Below are 17,671 nucleotides of genomic sequence, written 5' to 3' on the forward strand. Positions count from 1 at the left end.
TCAACCCCATCTAGCTTTTTTCCCTCTTTCTTCCCCCCCCTGCTTCTAGCATCTGGCTCACCTGCCTGTCCTTCCCTTTCTTTCCTGCTGTGGGTTTTTCTTTCCATCTTCATCCCCTTGGCCCAGAATCCTTTTCCCTTTCACTCCCTCCTTCCAGTTTGAGCCGGGAACACGAGCGATCGCGCGGTTCCCGCAGCCACCACCCACCTGCCCAATCGATCCTACTGTTTAGCCAGCTCTCTCCCTTCTCCTCACCTTAGTTTGCAGGCTTTCTTTTTCGGCGACCTGCACGCGCGGCTGCTCAGTGTTCAATCTTCTGCAACTTCCTGTTTCCGGTTGCGTCAGAGCAGAAGATCGAAACTGAGCAGCAGCGGATGCGCGGCTCTTTGGGAAAGTGTGCAGGTCGCCGAAAAAGAAAGCCTGCAAACTAAGGTGAGGAGAAGGGAGAGAGCTGGCTAAACACTAGGATCGATTAGGAAGGCGGGTGTGGGCTGTGGGGACTGCGCGTTCCTTCATGCCTCACTGCGGGGACAAGACCATTCACCGCTCCATGGGGCGGTAAATGGCCTTGTCCCCATCCCCGCAGTGACTGCTAGTTTTCGTTCCCCGTTTTGGCGGGTTACCCACGGCTAAATGCGGTGGCCGCAGGTAAACCGCCACCGTGTCATTCTCTACTACAGATCTCTCCCCTGAAAATTTGTGTCTTCTTGCAGTCAGAGCTGTCCCAGGAAACTGGGGTCCTCGGCAGCAGCGAAAAGCCCCCAACCAGATTATAAAAAAACATGATACAAATAAAAATGAACATGAGCAGAGCAGTCAGGCTCCTACTATCTCGTGTGTAGAGGGAACTGGAGAGAAGCACAGTCCACAGGGTTGAGAAGCAGAGTAGAAAAAGTTGTTACTGAGGCTCTCTAAACTGGATCTTGTGGGTTTGGGAACAGAACTCAAATGTTCAAGACTGATGAGCCTCTTGCCCTAGAATTATACATTAAATCTCTGAGTAGGTGCCTGCTAATCTTTCTGCCTTCAGAGACAAACTTCAAACATAAAAGGATTTTAGCTTTACTGACAGCAGTACTCATCAACAGTACACTGACAGTAAAACATCTTGTTCTTCCTAATCATAACATATGCTGAATCCTTGTAATTTTGTTGCATTCTGTCAATTTTATTGGACTATCTAGCCATGTCCAGAAATAAAATATTTGCACAGAGAAATCTGATTTAGAAAACAGCAGATCAATACAAAATAAATAGAACAGCTTAAAATGATCAAACTAAAATATAAAGCAATTAGGATATCATTACCAAGATCAATTACAGACTCCATCTATGCCACACTGCACCTTCAGTTTAAGGAATAATTAACTATATTTAGGGAACAAATGCACACCAGCTGCAATCATCATTTATGTCCCACAAGGAACAAATAAGGACTTTTAAAAGCCAACTCTTTGAAGTTGCCTTTCCTTTTTATGCACATTAGATGCATGGTGTAGTACAGCGGTCTCAAATTCGTGGCCCATGGGCCACATGCGGCCCCCCAGGTGCTATTTTGTGGTCCACTGTCTTGTACCCCATCTTGCACTCTGGGCAGATAGGTGCCGGAATCAGCTGACTTGCAACTTACTGCAGCTGTCGCTTATGCCGGGACTCCTGCCTTTGCGTATCTGTCGGACAGGCGAAGGCAGGAATCCCGGCATACGCGACGGCAGCAGGAAGTTGCAAGTCAGCTGATGCCGGTGCGATCTTGCACACTGGACAGGAAGAGACGTTCCGGTGTTGGAATCAGCTGACTTGCAACTTCTTTTTGGCATCGCATATGACAGGACTCCTGCCTTCGCCTATCCGGCAGATATGCGAAGGTAAGAGTCCCGGCATACCAACGGCTGCAGGAATTTGCAAGTCAACTGATGCTGACACCAGAGCCACAGCCTTTCTTCCTGCCTAGTGTGTGAGATCGCGTACAAGACCGCGGCTGCAAAATACAGGTATTGCTAGACAGGGGAGGAGGGGATGGCGGAAGGAAGGGAGAAGGGGTACTGGTGGACGGGGGGGAGCAGGGAAGGGAGAAGGGGTTCTGCTGGACAAGGGGAGCAGGGAAGGGAGAAGAGGTTCTGTTGGACAGGGGGAAGTAAAAGGAAGGAAGAAGAGGTGCTGCTGGACCTGGCAGAAAGGGAAGAAAAGGAAAGGTGCTACACACTGGAGGGGAGGGTGAGATGGTGCATGGGGAAAGAGCATACTGGGTTGGGGGTGGGAAGGAGGGATGCCACTGAGGCAAGAGGCAAGGACAGACTGAGAAAGCATGGAGGCAGAAAGTGTTGGACTTATGGAGAGGGCAAGATGGATGAGGAGGACAGAAAGAAGGGAAGGAGAAATGTTACAATGGGGAAGGAGGAGAGGGGAGAGTGAAAAGGCAGACTCATGGAGGGAGAGAGTGTGTAAAGTTTTTTGGTCTTGACATGCCACATTTCAGTATTTCTTCAGAAAGCCAAACGAAGCCTTTAAAAGACAACAGTCTTCTATACTGGGTGTCAGTCTCCGGGCCGTCAGCAAGCTCCGCATTGTGGGGATTAGCTATCTGTCCCTTGTGCTCCCAGCACGGCTTTGACCAGTCTAGACTGGCCAAAGCCGCGTTGGGAGCACAGGGGACGGAGAGTTAATCCCCAAGATGTGGAGTTTGCTGACGGCCCGGAGACAGACACCCAGTATAGAAGACTGTTGTATTTTAAAGGCTTTGTTTGGCTTCCTGAAGAAATAGTGAAACGTGGCACGTCGAGGCCAAAGAACTTTATACAACAAGATAAGTGCTGCTGTTTCAACATTTGATGCTTTGCACTATATTTATTATTTTACAAGTGGAAGAACTGCAATGATTGGGTGGTGAGGTTTTTTGGGGACTTTGTCCCCTTTTTCCTCCATGTCTCTGAAAATAACCTTTCCACATATGAGAATTTGAATTATAAACTCTTTTCACAGTCAAAGATGGATGCAAGGCAGAAAGTGAAGACGGCGAGAAAACCAGTCAATGGACAAGAAGGCCCTGGAAACATAGTTAAAAGCACAGAAAAATAAAGTCACCAGACAACAAAGGGAAAATGATTTTGTTTTCAATATAGTGATTGAAATGAGTCAGTTCTGAGAAAGGAAAGATGTTAAAGCTTTAATTGTGAGGGCCGCAGAAAAAATATGGTACTTGGAGGGCCACAGAAAAAAATAGTTAATGTCTTATTAAAGAGATGACAATTTTGCATGAGGTAAAATTCTTTAGTTTATAAATCTTTCCTTTAACAGTTAAAGGAAAGATTTATAAGCTATAAAGAGTTTTACCTCATGCAAAATTGTCATTTCTTTAATAAGACATTAACTATTTTTTTCTGCAATCCTCCAAGTACCTACAAATCCAAAATGTGGTCCTGCAAAGGGTATGAGTTTGAGAACACTGGTGTAGTAATAGCCTAATGGTTAGTGCAGTGGCCTGAGAACAGGGTTCAATTCCCATTGAAGTTCCTTGTGACTCTAAGCTAGTCACTTAACCCTGTATATAATATGTAAACCACTTTGACTGTAATCACAGAAAGGCAGTATATCAGGTTCCATTCAGCTTAACAATAAATTGCCACATAGTATTAGATTTACCTTAAGTTTTATAATCTGCAATATACAACATACAAAAGATTGAGGGGCAATTCTATATGAGGCACCTAAAGTCAGGCACTTAGACACCTAACTTAATTAGTAAATTGGCTTCAATAATGAGCTTTAACAAGCTCATAATTGGGAAAAAAAAAATTTAATTGTGAGATAGGCACCTCTATTCTTAAGAGTGATTCTATAAAAGATGACACCAAAGTAGGCATGTTTAGGGGTAGAGAAAGACTTAGGCGCTGCTAGGTGCAATTCTGTAAAGGACTTAGGCGCCTAAAATTATTGTAGGCCTTTAAAACCCTGGCCTACATTATAAGCGCCTAAGTTTTAAGTCGGGTGCAATTCTGCAATTGGAACCTAAGTGTGACTGACATGTAATAGGCACCTAACTTTAGGCACCAATTACAGAATCTGGCTCTTAATGACCAAAGACCCAGAGCTCTGCTCTTTCAGAAAAGAAGTGAAATTACATGTCATTGTGTAACAGCAGCTTGAGACAGTTACAACATTTTGGACCACATCATCATAATGTATGAAACATTTCAAGATTTTTCCATAATATATTTCTAAATATGTCTGAGGAGGATGGATTGGTCCACACACCAATGGATCAATGACCATTTTGGCAAATAAATGAGCAAAGAAAAGGGACAAATAAAACTACCAAAAGGAAAGGTTGGATAAGTTCAATGATAATTCTCAAAAATTATAAAAGATGATAAACAAGGTAAATAATTCAAACAGAATCAATAAGAATCAAACAGACCTGTTGGACAGGAGAAAGTACAGCATCTGGAAATATTTACATGTTTGAGACAGTAAGCCGGCTAAATGAAATCTGACAGGGTGGGCCTTCAAGACTCGTATGCTTTCTACCAAAAAGATGAAAGATGACTAAGAACCTAATCTTCCCTTCTAGCGCAAATCCAGTGGGACATACCAAAGAAGTCTCTGAGTCTCGGATGGGACAGATGAGCATGCTGCTAGCACTAAGGGCTGCCACATCCACCCTGCAAAATTCTGTGAAAGTATGGAGGGTGGACCAAATAGATGCCCTACAAATATCCTCGACCAGACCTGCCTGGAACTTCGTCCATGAAGAAGCCACACTCATTGTAGAGTGTACTTTCAAAGGGATGATCTGAAGAAGAAATATCCAAGTCAGTCCATCTTGAAATGGAAGCTTTAAAAGCCGGCTTCCCCAGGTGGCTAGGACTCGGTACAAAAAGATGATCTGAGATACCTCAAAGTAATGGAGAAAAACTCTCCTAACATCCAGCAATACTAAAATTTTGCCCTTTTTCTTCAAACCATGGATTGTGGGCAGTATAATTTCCTGATTTACATGGAAGGTCAAAACTACCCTTGGCAGAAAAGAAGGTATCATGCGCAGTGAGACACCAGCCTCCGTAAATCAGAAGAAAGAATTTCTGCATGACAGAGTCTGGAGCTCCAAGACCCTTCTCGCAGAGATGATAGCTACCAAAAAAAAAGTTTTAATGGTAAGATCCAACAGCAACCGGACCGGATGGTATACATCCCAGGGTATTAAAAGAACTCAAAAATGAAAATGCTGACCTGCTGTTAGTGATCTGTAACCTGTCGCTAAAATCATCTGCAGTACCTGAAGATTGGAGGGTGGGCAATGTTACGCTGATTTGTAAAAAGGGCTCAAGGGGAGATCCAGGAAATTACAGACTGGTAAGCCTCACTTCAGTGCCGGGCAAAATGGTAGAAATGAATATAAAAAATAAAATTGTGGAACATGTAGACAAGCATGATTTAATGAGATGGAGTCAGCATGGGTTCAGCCGAGGGAGATCTTGCCTCACCAATTTGCTTGACTTCTTTGAAGGTGTGAATAAACATGTGGATAAAGGTGAGCCGGTTGATATAGTATATCTAGATTTTCAGAAACTTTTGAGAGGCTCCTGAGAAAATTAAAGTGTCATGGGATAGGTGGCAAAATTCATTTGTCGATTATGAATTGGTTAAATAGTCATTCTTCTCAATGGAGGAGAGTAAACAGTGGAGTGCCGCATGGGTCTGTATTGGGACCGGTGCTATTTAACTTATTTATAAATGATCTGGAAATTGGAACGACGAGTGAGGTGATTAAATCTGCAGATAACACTAAACTGTTCAAAGTTGCATGTGGATTGTGAAAAATTGCAGGTGGACCTTAGGAAATTGGAAGACTGGGCGTCCAAATGGCAGATGAAATTTAATGTGGACAAATGCAAGTGATGCACATTGGGAAGAATAACCTGAATCACAGTTACTAGATGCTAGGGTCCACCTTGGGGATTAGCACTCAAGAAAAGGATTTGGGTGTCATCGCAAACAATACGATGAAATCTTCTGCCCAATCTGCGGCGGTGGCCAAAAAAGCAAATAGGATGCTAGGAATTATTTAAAAAGGGATGCTTAACAAGACTAAGAATGTTATAATGCCCTTGTATCGCTCCATGGTGCAACCTTATCTGGAGTATTGCATTCAATTCTGGTTTCCTTATTTCAAGAAAGATATAATAGCGCTAGAAAAGATTCAAAGAAGAGCGACCAAGATGGTAAAGGGAACTCCTCTCGTATGAGGAAAGACTACAATGGCTAGGGCTCTTCAGCTTGGAAAAGAGACGGCTGAGGGGAGATATGATTGAAGTTTACAAAATCCTGAGGGGAGTAGAATGGGTACAAGTGGATCGATTTTTCACTCCATCATAAATTATAAAGACTAAGGGACACTCGAAGTTACCGGGAAATACTTTTAAAATCAATTGGAGGAAATTTTTTTCACCTAGAGAATAGTTAAGCTCTGGAACGCATTGCCAGAGGATGTGGTAAGAGCGGATAGCGTAGCTAGTTTTAAGAAAGGCTTGGACAAGTTCCTGGAAGAAAAGTTGATAGTCTGTTATTGAGAAAGACACAGGAAAGCCACTGCTTGCCCTGTATCGGTTGCATGGATACATCGGTTGCATGGATACGGAATATTGCTACACCTTGAGTTTTGGCCAGGTACTAGTGACCGTGAGAATGGGCTTGATGGACCATTGGTCTGACCCAGTAAGGCTATTCTTATGCTCCTCTAAGGGCTCATACTGAGCTTTACTGAGAGCCTGCGAGACAATATTAAGATTCTGTTGGGAACTGTTGCTGCACGGGAGGATGTAGTCGCAAAGCTTTCTTCAAAAATATTGCTACATCAAGATGGGCAGCCAAAGAAACTTTCTCCACTTTAGCCCTAAAGCACATGAGGCCTGCCACCTGCACTCTGACAGATCCATTTGCCAGGCCCTTTTTGAGCCCGTCCTGGAGAAATGCTAGAACTGTGGAAATCAGAGACTTAAAAAGACCTCTTGCTCCTACTTAGCATACCAGTGCTAAGACAATATCCAAGCCTTAGCATAAACTGCAACAGATGAGTAGTCCTTTTGTGCTAAAGCCGCATGGTCAAGAGCCATGTTGTAAGCCCAAAGCACTCTGGATCCACCAGGGCAATCGGACCCTGTGAAAACAGAGAAGGATGAAGTGACAGTTTGAGACACTGGTCACTCTTCAGCCAAACCAAATCTGTGTACTAAGGCTGACACAGCCAATCTGGAGCAACCAGGATTACCAACCCTGTGTGGGATGCTATTCTTTGAATGACCTGAACATGGGAGAAACATGTACAACAGCCCTTACTCTGGTCAAGGTTGTACTAGAGCAGTGGTAGGCAATTCCAGTTCTCGAGAGCCGGAGCCAGGTCAGGTTTTCAGGATATCCACAATAAATATGCATAAGATAGATTTGCATCTCAAGGAGGCAGTGCATTCAAATCCATTTCATACATATTCATTGTGGATATCCTGAAAACTTGACCTTGCTCTGGCTCTCGAGGACCGGAATTGCCTACCTCTGTACTAGAGCATCCATGCTGGCGCTTCCAGACTCGAATCTTCAGCTGAAGACTCAAGAGACTTTTCTTTTTTGGGGGGTTGCTTTTGCCATCAGTTTGATCATCAGACATGCCTAGTGCCTCATAATGCTGTTGAAGGCTTTCTGCAATAAAAACCACTCCCCTGAGTCCAGCTGAGATAATCGCCCTGCACATTGCCCACTCCCACTACATGTCCTGCTGATAAAGCCTTTGGGTGAAATTCTGCCCAGTGAAACAACTGGGCCTCCAGTCGCAACAGAGCAAAACAGGACTATGAGGAAAAAATAGCCCGGGAGGCCAAAAACTTCAAGCCCTTCTTTAGATACGTGAAAGGGAAAAAACCTGCAAAAGAGGCAGTGGGACCCCTGGACGACAAGGGAAGAAAAGGGTACATCAAGGAAGATAAACAAATCGCAGACAAACTAAATTCCTTCTTTGCGTCCGTCTTTACAAAGGAGGACACCTCAACAATACCTGAAGCAGAGAAACTGTTTACAGGAGAAATAGAGGACAGCCTCACCACAGTTGAAGTGAACTTAGATCAGATATACTACCAGATCGACAAACTTAAAAGTGACAAATCCCCTGGACCGGATGAAATTCACCCGAGAGTCTTGAAGGAATTGAAGGTTGAAATCGGAGAGTTATTGCAAAAACTTGCAAACCTGTCAATCAGAACTGGTCAGATACCAGACGACTGGAGGAAAGCGAACGTCACGCCAATTTTCAAAAAAGGATCGAGAGGAGAACCGGGCAACTATAGACCTGTGAGTCTTACGTCTGTCCCCGGCAAGATGATTGAATCACTGATCAAGGATAGCATAGTTCAGCACTTGGACACACACGACTTGATGAATCCCAGTCAACATGGATTCAGGAAAGCGAAATCGTGTTTGAAGAATTTACTCCAATTCTTTGAGACCGTAAACAAGCAAATTGATAGTGGAAAGCCGGTGGACATAATATACTTGGACTTCCAGAAAGCATTTGACAAAGTCCCACACGAAAGACTTCTCAGGAAACTACAAAGCCATGGCATAGAGGGAGATATACAAAGATGGATAGGCAAATGGCTGGATAACAGGAAGCAGAGAGTGGGCATTAATGGGAAGTTCTCCGACTGGGAGAAAGTGACTAGTGGTGTACCCCAGGGCTCGGTACTTGGGCCGATCCTTTTTAATATTTATATCAATGACCTGGAAAACGGAACATCCAGTGAGATCATCAAGTTTGCAGACGACACAAAACTCTGCCGGGCAATCAGATCGCAGGAGGACAGTGAGGAACTCCAGAGAGATTTGTGTCGGTTAGAAAAATGGGCGGAGAAATGGCAGATGAAGTTCAACGTGGAGAAATGCAAGGTAATGCATTTAGGCAGTAAAAATAAGGAATACGAGTACAGAATGTCAGGTGCAACTCTGGGAAAAAGTGAACAAGAAAGGGATCTGGGTGTACTGATAGATAGGACCCTGAAGCCGTCGGCACAATGCGCGGCAGCGACAAAGAAGGCAAATAGAATGTTGGGCATGATAAAGAAAGGAATCTCAAGTAGATCGGACAAAGTTATAATGCCGCTTTATAGGGCAATGGTCAGACCCCACTTGGAATACTGCGTCCAACATTGGTCTCCCTACCTAAAGAAGGATATAAAACTGCTGGAGAGGGTGCAGAGACGAGCGACTAAACTGGTGAAGGGTATGGAGAAACTGGAATATGAGGATCGACTTAAAACACTAGGATTGTTCTCCCTTGAGAAGAGGAGACTGCGTGGGGATATGATCGAGACCTTCAAAATACTGAAAGGAATCGACAAAATAGAGCAGAGATTATTTACATTGTCCAATTTGACACGGACAAGAGGACATGAAATGAAGCTAAGGGGGGACAAGTTCAGGACTAATATCAGGAAGTTCTGCTTCACACAGAGAGTGGTTGACATCTAGAATACCTCCCAGGGGAGATTATTGCAGAATCGACAGTCCTAGGCTTCAAAAGCAAACTAGATGCATATCTCCTTGAGAGAGGCATATAAAGATATGGTTGGCTATAAAATAAGCCAGGTGTATACCTGGCAGGGCCTCCGCGTGTGCTGGACCGAAGGTCTGATCCGGAGATGGCGCTTCTTATGTTCTTATGGTACCTTCCTGCCTGTTGATATATGCCACAACCTTGGTATTGTCAAAGAAAACCCCAACCACTGTCTTCCAGGTAGTTCTCCTATTGCTGCGCTAGACAATGGCTCACAGCTCCAAACTGCTGACAGACCAATTCCTATGAGAAGGTAATTACTGGCCCTGACCTGGATGACCCTCGCAATGATTCCCTCTCCAAACTGTAAAGACTGGCATCTGCCATCAGGCTCACCCAGGAGAAGATGTTGAGAGACAAGTCTTTGGACTCCGACTGGAGCCACCAACACAAACTTTGACATGCCTCTGCTGTCTAGGCTAGCGGCATCTGGAGAGAATTTATCTGTGGAAACCAGCGGGACAAAGATGCACCCTGAAGAGGGTATAGATGAGCTTTCACTCAAGAAACAACCTATATGGTCACTACCATCGACTCCCGCACTTTTAGATAGTGTCAACTTGTAGTCGATGGAATTGGAAGGACCTCCAAAATCTGGCATGTTAGCTTCAGTTTGTGAGGCCAGCTAGGTAGGTGCCCTGTAAAAGGGTTGCCTTTCCAGCTACAGACTTCTGACCAGAGAGTCTGTGTTTTCTCCCAGGCAGAGCTGCCCCAGTTAGAGAATGACACGGGGGAAAAAAAAATCTGTCCTTATCCCCGCAAACCATCTGATCTCATCGGCAAAAGCCTCGAATAGTTATGATTTTATATTGAACTTATTTTATTAAAGTATAAAAAGAAACAATTGTCATTTTATAAACACAAATACAGAGCAAGGATCAACAAAACCCTCGTCTCCCCTTCCCTTCACAAATATCCCCTCTACTATCGAGAAAACTGATTAAGCCAAATTATTACAGAATGCTACACAGAAAAATCATGCTAACAGAATACCACAGTCACACATGACAGGAATAGTGTTAGGGGAGTGCAACTAAGGCAACTACCCCCAGTCAGAGAGATCCCTAAGCCAGCTGGAAACTAAAGCAGCACTGCCTGGGCTTTGCAGTCCCCAGTCATATTAACACCAGCTCTAGCAAGATACATATTTCAAATCTAATATATTCTAATCACAAAATAGAAAATATTTTTTTTTCTACCTTTTGTTGTCTGGTCATTTTATTTTTCACATCACATTGGTCTCAGGCTCTAGTTTCTGTTTCCATCTGTCTACTCTTAACTAACTTGTTAGGGTCTCCTGATCATTTGACATTTCTTCTTTCTCCATGCTTACCATTCATCTTCCATCTCTGTGTATGGTTTTCCCACCATGTTCAGCAAGCATCTCCCCTCTCTGTCTCCTATACTTCCCAATACATAATATTTCCCTTGTGCCACACTCCCCTGCCTTCATCATCTCACCATTCTATGATCCCCTCCTCCTGTGTACAGTAACACTCCTCTATATCCCTATGCACCTCTTTCCCTTCCCTCTATCCTCCTTCCCATGGATCCACCCCCCTCTATCCCCTCTCCCTTCAGTGCCCAGGTGTGGACTTGGCACCTCTCCCTTCCCTCCAGCTCCACTCCACCCATCACATGGGCCCAGCACCTGTTTCCCTTCCCCCCAATCCCCCAGACTAGATCCAGCAACTGTCTCTCTTCCTTTCAGCTCCTGCTGGTCCACATCCAGCAGTCCAAGCAATTCCTTCCCCTCTTTGCGGGTGCAGCAGCAGGCCCTCTCCTCATAAGTCCAGCAGCCCCCTCCCTCCCTCCCTATCGCTGGTCCAAAAGCCCCCCACCACCGCACCTCCCTCCCGATGGCGTATGTCAAAAAACCAAAACAACTCCTGGGTCGGCCCCTTCACACCTCCCAGGGCGGGCATACCAGCCTGTTGGAACGGAAGCTTCCTGCACGCATGATGCAGGGATGCTCAGACCACAACCTTCTTGCCGCTGAGTCCCTCTTTCCGATGTAACTTCCAGCCACGTTCAGGAAGCTTCTGTTCCAACAGGGTGGTATGCCCACACCAGGAGGCACCGAGGGGCCGACCCAGGAGTCAAACTCGCAGGTTTAAGCTGCTGGATGTGTGATCGCGCTGAGGAGGGCATGGAAGCAACTTGCAGCAGATACTTGGAGCAGTGAATAGCCTTGTCCCTGTACCTGCAGCAACCAATCTTTCCAAAAGCAGATCAGAAAGATACCTTCCAACTCACATATAGAAACTGAGGAGCTACAGTACAGCCCAGTGATGCAGGAGGTGGAGCTGAAAAAAGTCTAGATGATGCCTTCTACACAACTCGTGATCGGAGGTGAATAAATAACCCTCTAGTTTATGACTCATATGCCTTTTGCACTGGAAGAATAGTATGAAGGAAATATTAATACATTTTCCAAGAAAATTCAGTAGAATGGTAGAAAAATGCTCTACAGATGTCCAGTGAAATGCTCTCTCTCAAACAGATAAAAGTTAAAAATGAATGGCAATTGATCTGGGTTGTTCCCGGGGTCATTCTGGGCATGCACAAAAGTGTTCTTCAATATGGGAGGATGGAATTTGATATACCTCCTTTTTGTGGTTACAATCAAAGTGGTTTACATATTATATATAGCTACTTATTTTGCACCTGAGACAATGGAAGGTTATGTGACTTGCCCAAAGTCACAAAGAGCTGCAGTGGGAATCAAATCTAGTTCCCTCACTTCTCAGGCCAGTGCACTATTAGCTACTCCTCCACACCAGTAAAACTCCACCTAAGTTCTCCAGTAACATATACAATGTAATCATGTCACCCATTTGATTCCTATTGATGCTGCTCTTTAAGAGATACTTTGAAACAAACTAGAAAAATGTTGAAATGCTAATATAGCACACACACATACAAAAATATTATGTAACATAAATTGATAGAAAAAAAACCCACACTTGTCCCTAAATGGGATGATTTATCGCGGCCGTTTCATTACGGCCGCAATGAATTGTCCTCTCTACTACAGCCACAATGAACCTCTCCTTCTACCCCCCAGCAGTGCCTCTCCTCCTCACACCATCGCTGGTGCCTCTCCTCTTCTCCACCCCCACTTGGTTCTTCTCCTCAACCCCCCAACTGATGGCTCTCCACCCCCCCCTCCCCTGCTGGTGCCTCTCCTCTTTGCCCCTCCCTTATACCTCTTGAAAAGTTCACTGGCACAAGCACATTTTCCACCCACTGCTTAGCTGGCCTTGGCCCCCATCTGATGTCATTTCCTAGTCACAGGACCAGAACATGAGGTCAGAGGGGAACCGAGGTCAGCGCGAACAGGAGGTCGAAAATGCTGTTTGGGCCGGCAAACTTTTTAAGAGGTATACAGAATGGGGGCACTACTACCTGGGGGGGGGGAGATGCGGGAGAGTGCTCTTATTTTGGGGAGAGGGTGCTCCTACTTTGTGTTGTGTGTGGGGGCATAGCCCCTCCCAAAGAGGTCAGGTGCTGCCGTGCATGATTCATCGTGTCCAATTCAGCAATGAAACAGCTGTGCTGAATTGGCCACAATGAATCATAGTAGACCCTCCCTAAACTAGTGATCAAAACAGAATATACTAGATATGATTCTATTGTATTATATTCACCCCCAAATCAAAATAAACCCTTTGAAACATTGTACTTACTGGGTGAGAATCTGCCAGGTCCTGGAGAGTTCCTTTCTTGCCCATAAGTTTTCTGTATACAACCATAGGAAAATGTACATCCAGGATACAATTATTATAAATAGCCAGGCCCAATACTATGCCAATTAAAGTGAACTGACCCTCTGTTTCAAAAGAGGATGGGTTAAACCAAAATAGTTTTGTAGATTCATCATAGGTGAACATACCTATAAGAAATTATTTTGAAGCATGAATATTAGTACTGCATATTAAAACTAATGAACAAGACAGACTAATGAAAATGTACACTTTATCAAAATACAAGCTGATATATGCAATAGAACCAAAATCTCAACTAACAAACTAATGTTTTGGTTTTCAAAATCTCAAAACCAGATATTTAAGGGAATAAGGGTATAGTGGTATATGGGACTGTCCGTCTAGACACAAGTTCAATTACTTATTTTTCCACAGTGAAGACTGTGGTTTCTTTAAATCAATATTTCCCATATTCTTTTTAGGACTGACGTGAATATAATATTTTTAAAAATACTGAAAAGTATTTCCCCAGAAGTTACTTACTGATATATGACTTGGCTACAGTGAGAATTTTTCTCTGTTATTTACTATCATTTTGAAATCATTATTGTATGATATCCGGCTGATATGATGGATCTTTATACTGACTAATCTGGAGCAGTATGTCTATTCCTTTTCTGTGAATTAGCTGTTTTTATCCGTGCAATATCTAACATACTTTTCCTATGAAAACTTACCAATGTACTGATGAAAAATAGTTTTTAAATTAAAAATTTAGAACAGTGCTTACCAATATCTGGATTGAAAATTTCTTCTACAACCAGCTGGAAAAACTCTTTGGAAACACCTCCTTCATCTACCCCTTGCTCTCCCTCAAATTCCACATATAATTGTTTCTTCAAATCTGCAGGATTTTCCATGGCAATCATCTCTAGCTAGTGAATAAATATACACAAAAAATCAAACCTTAATGTGTACACAGGCACACAAAATCACAGAACACGTGCATAATCTGCATTAAACACAAAAGGGGTGAAGATCTACACCCAAGAGAGATATGAAAACCAATAGATCCAGGATAAATTTTCTCTGTTGAACCATATAACAGATACTGTCATGTTTCAAAATGTCTTCATCAGAACAAAACAGTTTTATAATAATATAGTCAAGCCACCAATTGGTAGCAGTTTGCAATTACTCCCAAAGCAAACTTTACACTTAATAAACCACCAAATGAAAATGCAAAAGAGGTTTCCTTTAAAAAGACTATAAAACTAATATCTATTCCAAAGACTTCTAGACTTTGGTTTGGGAGTAAATTTACAACTGCTACCAATTGGTGAACTGACTGTACATTACTTTTATGATGAAGACATTTTGAAGCATAGCCATGTCAGTTATCTGACTTATGGTTCATTAAAACTTTTACTTCTTAGATCTGATGTCCATAATCTGTATTACACTATTTATTAGAGATTTGGAAAGTACATCAAAAAGGACAGTTAGAACAGCGTGAAGCAAAAGCAGTAATGCTCTAGGTATATTAATATTCAGATTCTCAACTTCATAGGTTTCAAAATTATTTTTTGTTATATCTAATGCTTTTAATGGAATAACTGGTGTTTAAAGTAAAACCATTAATATTTAAGGAGATGGTGTGGTCTAGATCAGTGTTCTTCAACCGCTGGTCCACTGACTGGTGTTGGTACGCAAAAAATTCCTGCCGGTTTGCATAGTACCGGTGAGATCGGTGTGCAAAATTCCTGCCAGTTTGTGCAGGGCCAGCGACAGTAGCTTCCTCCCCTCCCAGCAGCTCTCAGTACTTGCCTGCAGCATCGATTCACTTAGGCAGTCTTGGGGCTTTTGCTGAGTCACGGCCCACCTCTGATGATGCAACTTCCTCTTTCCTCAGAGGCGGTGCGACCCATCAAAGGACCCAAGGCTGCCTAAGTGAATTGCTGCTGCATACAAGTACTGAGAGTTGCTGGGACGGGAGCGGAGGGAAGGGGGAGGAAGCCACTGATGGAGGCTGGGAAGCTGCTGGATAAACAGAGAGCTGCTACTGCACCTGGAGGGAGGGAGAAGGAGAGATACTGCTGGGAGGGGAGGAGAGAAAGGGAAGGGAAGAGTTACTGTTGGATAGAGGGGAGGGAAGGGAGAAGGGGTACTGGACAGGGGAGGAGGAAAAAAGGAAGGAAACAACTGGCAGGGAGATGAGAGGAGGGGAAGGGGTCAGGATGGAATGGAGAGATGAGGGAAAAGGGAGAGACAGGAATGAGAAAATAGAGAGATATTGATGCTGGGAAGGGGTCAGCAGAGAAATAAGAGAGGGACAAAGATGCTAGATCTGGTGTAGGAGAAATAAAAAAAAGAAGAGAGCAGTGAAGCTGGAATGAATCATGTAAAAAGGAGAGAGGAGCTGGATGGAAAGGGGCATAGAAAGAAGGCAGATACCATATGGAAGGGGGAGAGGGCAGACAGTGGATGGAAGGGGCAGATGCTGGATTAAAGAGACAGAAAAGGCAGACACTGTAAGATATCAGATCTGAAATATGCATTCTGCTAGAGCTGGTGTTAAGACATAATTGGGGTTTACAAAGTCCAAGCAGTGCTTCTTTAGTTTCCAGCTGGCCTAGGGCTCTCTCTGACAAGGGGGCAGTTGCTCCAGTTGCACTCCCCTAACACTATTCCTGTCATGCGTTATTGTGGTATTCTGTTAGCATATTTCTGTGTAGCACTCTGTAATAATTTGGCTTATTCAGTTTTCTTGATAGTAGAGGGTATATATATGAAGGGGAGGGGAGACAGGAGTTTTGTTGATCCTTGCTCTGTATTATTTGTATTTATAAAATGACAAATTGTACAGAATATTGTTTCTTTTTATACTTTATTAAAATACATTCAATATAAAATCATAACTGAGACTTGTGTGGATAGATCATATGGTTTACGGGGACCGAGATTGCAGGGATGGAGCAGAAACAGGGTTTTTTTTATTTCAGTCTTAGTAGTTTGCCAGTCCACAAAATAATTATTTTATTTCTACCGATCCATTGGTATAAAAAGGTTGAAGAACATTGGTCTAGTATCTTGCTATACTGTAGAAGGTATGGGCAAAAACGCTCTTCACTTTGCATCACACTGCTAATTATTCACTACTACATTTACTGATGTTCTCATCCATTATAAGTGCAACAAAATGTTCTTTTTGATACTCAATATGATTAAATCACTTCCAGATTTTAAACTATGCTTACCATTCAATATTACTGTTGGTTCTATAGCCATGCTTCACAGCCAATTGCCATTACAATCTTATTCTGGAGTTGTCTAAATTATCTATTTACCCAATATCATTTAACAGCCTCTGATTCTGCCCATCCCTGTCAGCTAGCTATCACGCAATTTAACTTTCAGCAAGTCACAATGCAGTTAATGAAAAGCAGCAGAAGGGTAGTGCCCTTTTGTTGTACCTGTTTAGGGATACACCACAGGGTGCCCCGCTTGCAGGTCACAGCATTTTGAGGTATGATTTGCATGGTACTTAAATATCCTAAGTTTGATATAAACAGTGTCAAGTACAATGGTGGAAAGAAGGGGCATGTAAGAGGTTGAATCCTATTATACCAGTGGCTTTAGGCAATTATTCTTTCACTAAACTACTACACAGATTGTTTGGGGGTTTTTTCAAGACCACCATCTGCAGACACCTTGTGCAGCTTTGCTTGTTGAAAAAGCTGGACCTGATGTGCTTTTACAGTGAATTGCTGCAGTAGGTCAATTAAGAACAAAGTCTCTGTTTCCATAATTGGCTGGTTGATTCACAGCTCAATCCACAAAAAACCCTATAGGATGGTGTTTATTTTAGCATAATTTTTTACTCATACTTTAGAGCCTAATCTAAACCATTCCACTGAACAAATAACTTGGATCAAAATATTTGATTTTTTAACAAAAAGATTCAACAAGAAGTACCGTATTCTTTTGTGACAAAGTATGTGAATCCTTCATTCAGTAACTGGTGTCTACTCTGAACACCAATTATGCCAACCAATTTTTTTTAATGTAACTGTTGAGATCAGGTTGTTCACATTGCCCTTGAGAAATTTTGGTCCATACAAAAATATTTATGAGTTTCCACTAATTTCTGGTGAAGAGCAAACGCAAATCCTTTTGGACATTTATACAGCACAAGATGCCCAACCTTAGTTGTGCATGTTTGTTACCCAATTACTTAAGTACCTAATTCTAATTAGTCAACTGTGCTAAGGAAACGATTTGTTCACTTACTATTTCACACATAGATTCTGAATTAGATTTATTGTAACTACTTTATATATAGTGTCTCTCTAGAAACACTGGCTGGGTT

General features: G+C 43.0%; 1 protein-coding gene across 2 annotated transcripts in view; it reads right to left on the bottom strand.

The window, feature by feature from the left end:
• UBE3A (ubiquitin protein ligase E3A) overlaps positions 1-17,671 on the bottom strand; it is a 224,120-nt gene that overhangs the window by 60,417 nt on the left and 146,032 nt on the right. For both annotated transcript variants that reach the window (XM_033948634.1, XM_033948635.1), the window contains exons 5-6: positions 14,093-14,237; positions 13,285-13,490 (exon numbers count right to left, since the gene is read on the bottom strand). In XM_033948634.1, coding sequence (XP_033804525.1) covers positions 13,285-13,490; positions 14,093-14,237 — 351 coding nt within the window. The remainder of the gene's footprint in view (positions 1-13,284; positions 13,491-14,092; positions 14,238-17,671) is intronic.

The sequence above is a fragment of the Geotrypetes seraphini genome, chromosome 6 (assembly GCF_902459505.1).
Source record: "Geotrypetes seraphini chromosome 6, aGeoSer1.1, whole genome shotgun sequence".
Classification (NCBI taxonomy): domain Eukaryota; kingdom Metazoa; phylum Chordata; class Amphibia; order Gymnophiona; family Dermophiidae; genus Geotrypetes; species Geotrypetes seraphini.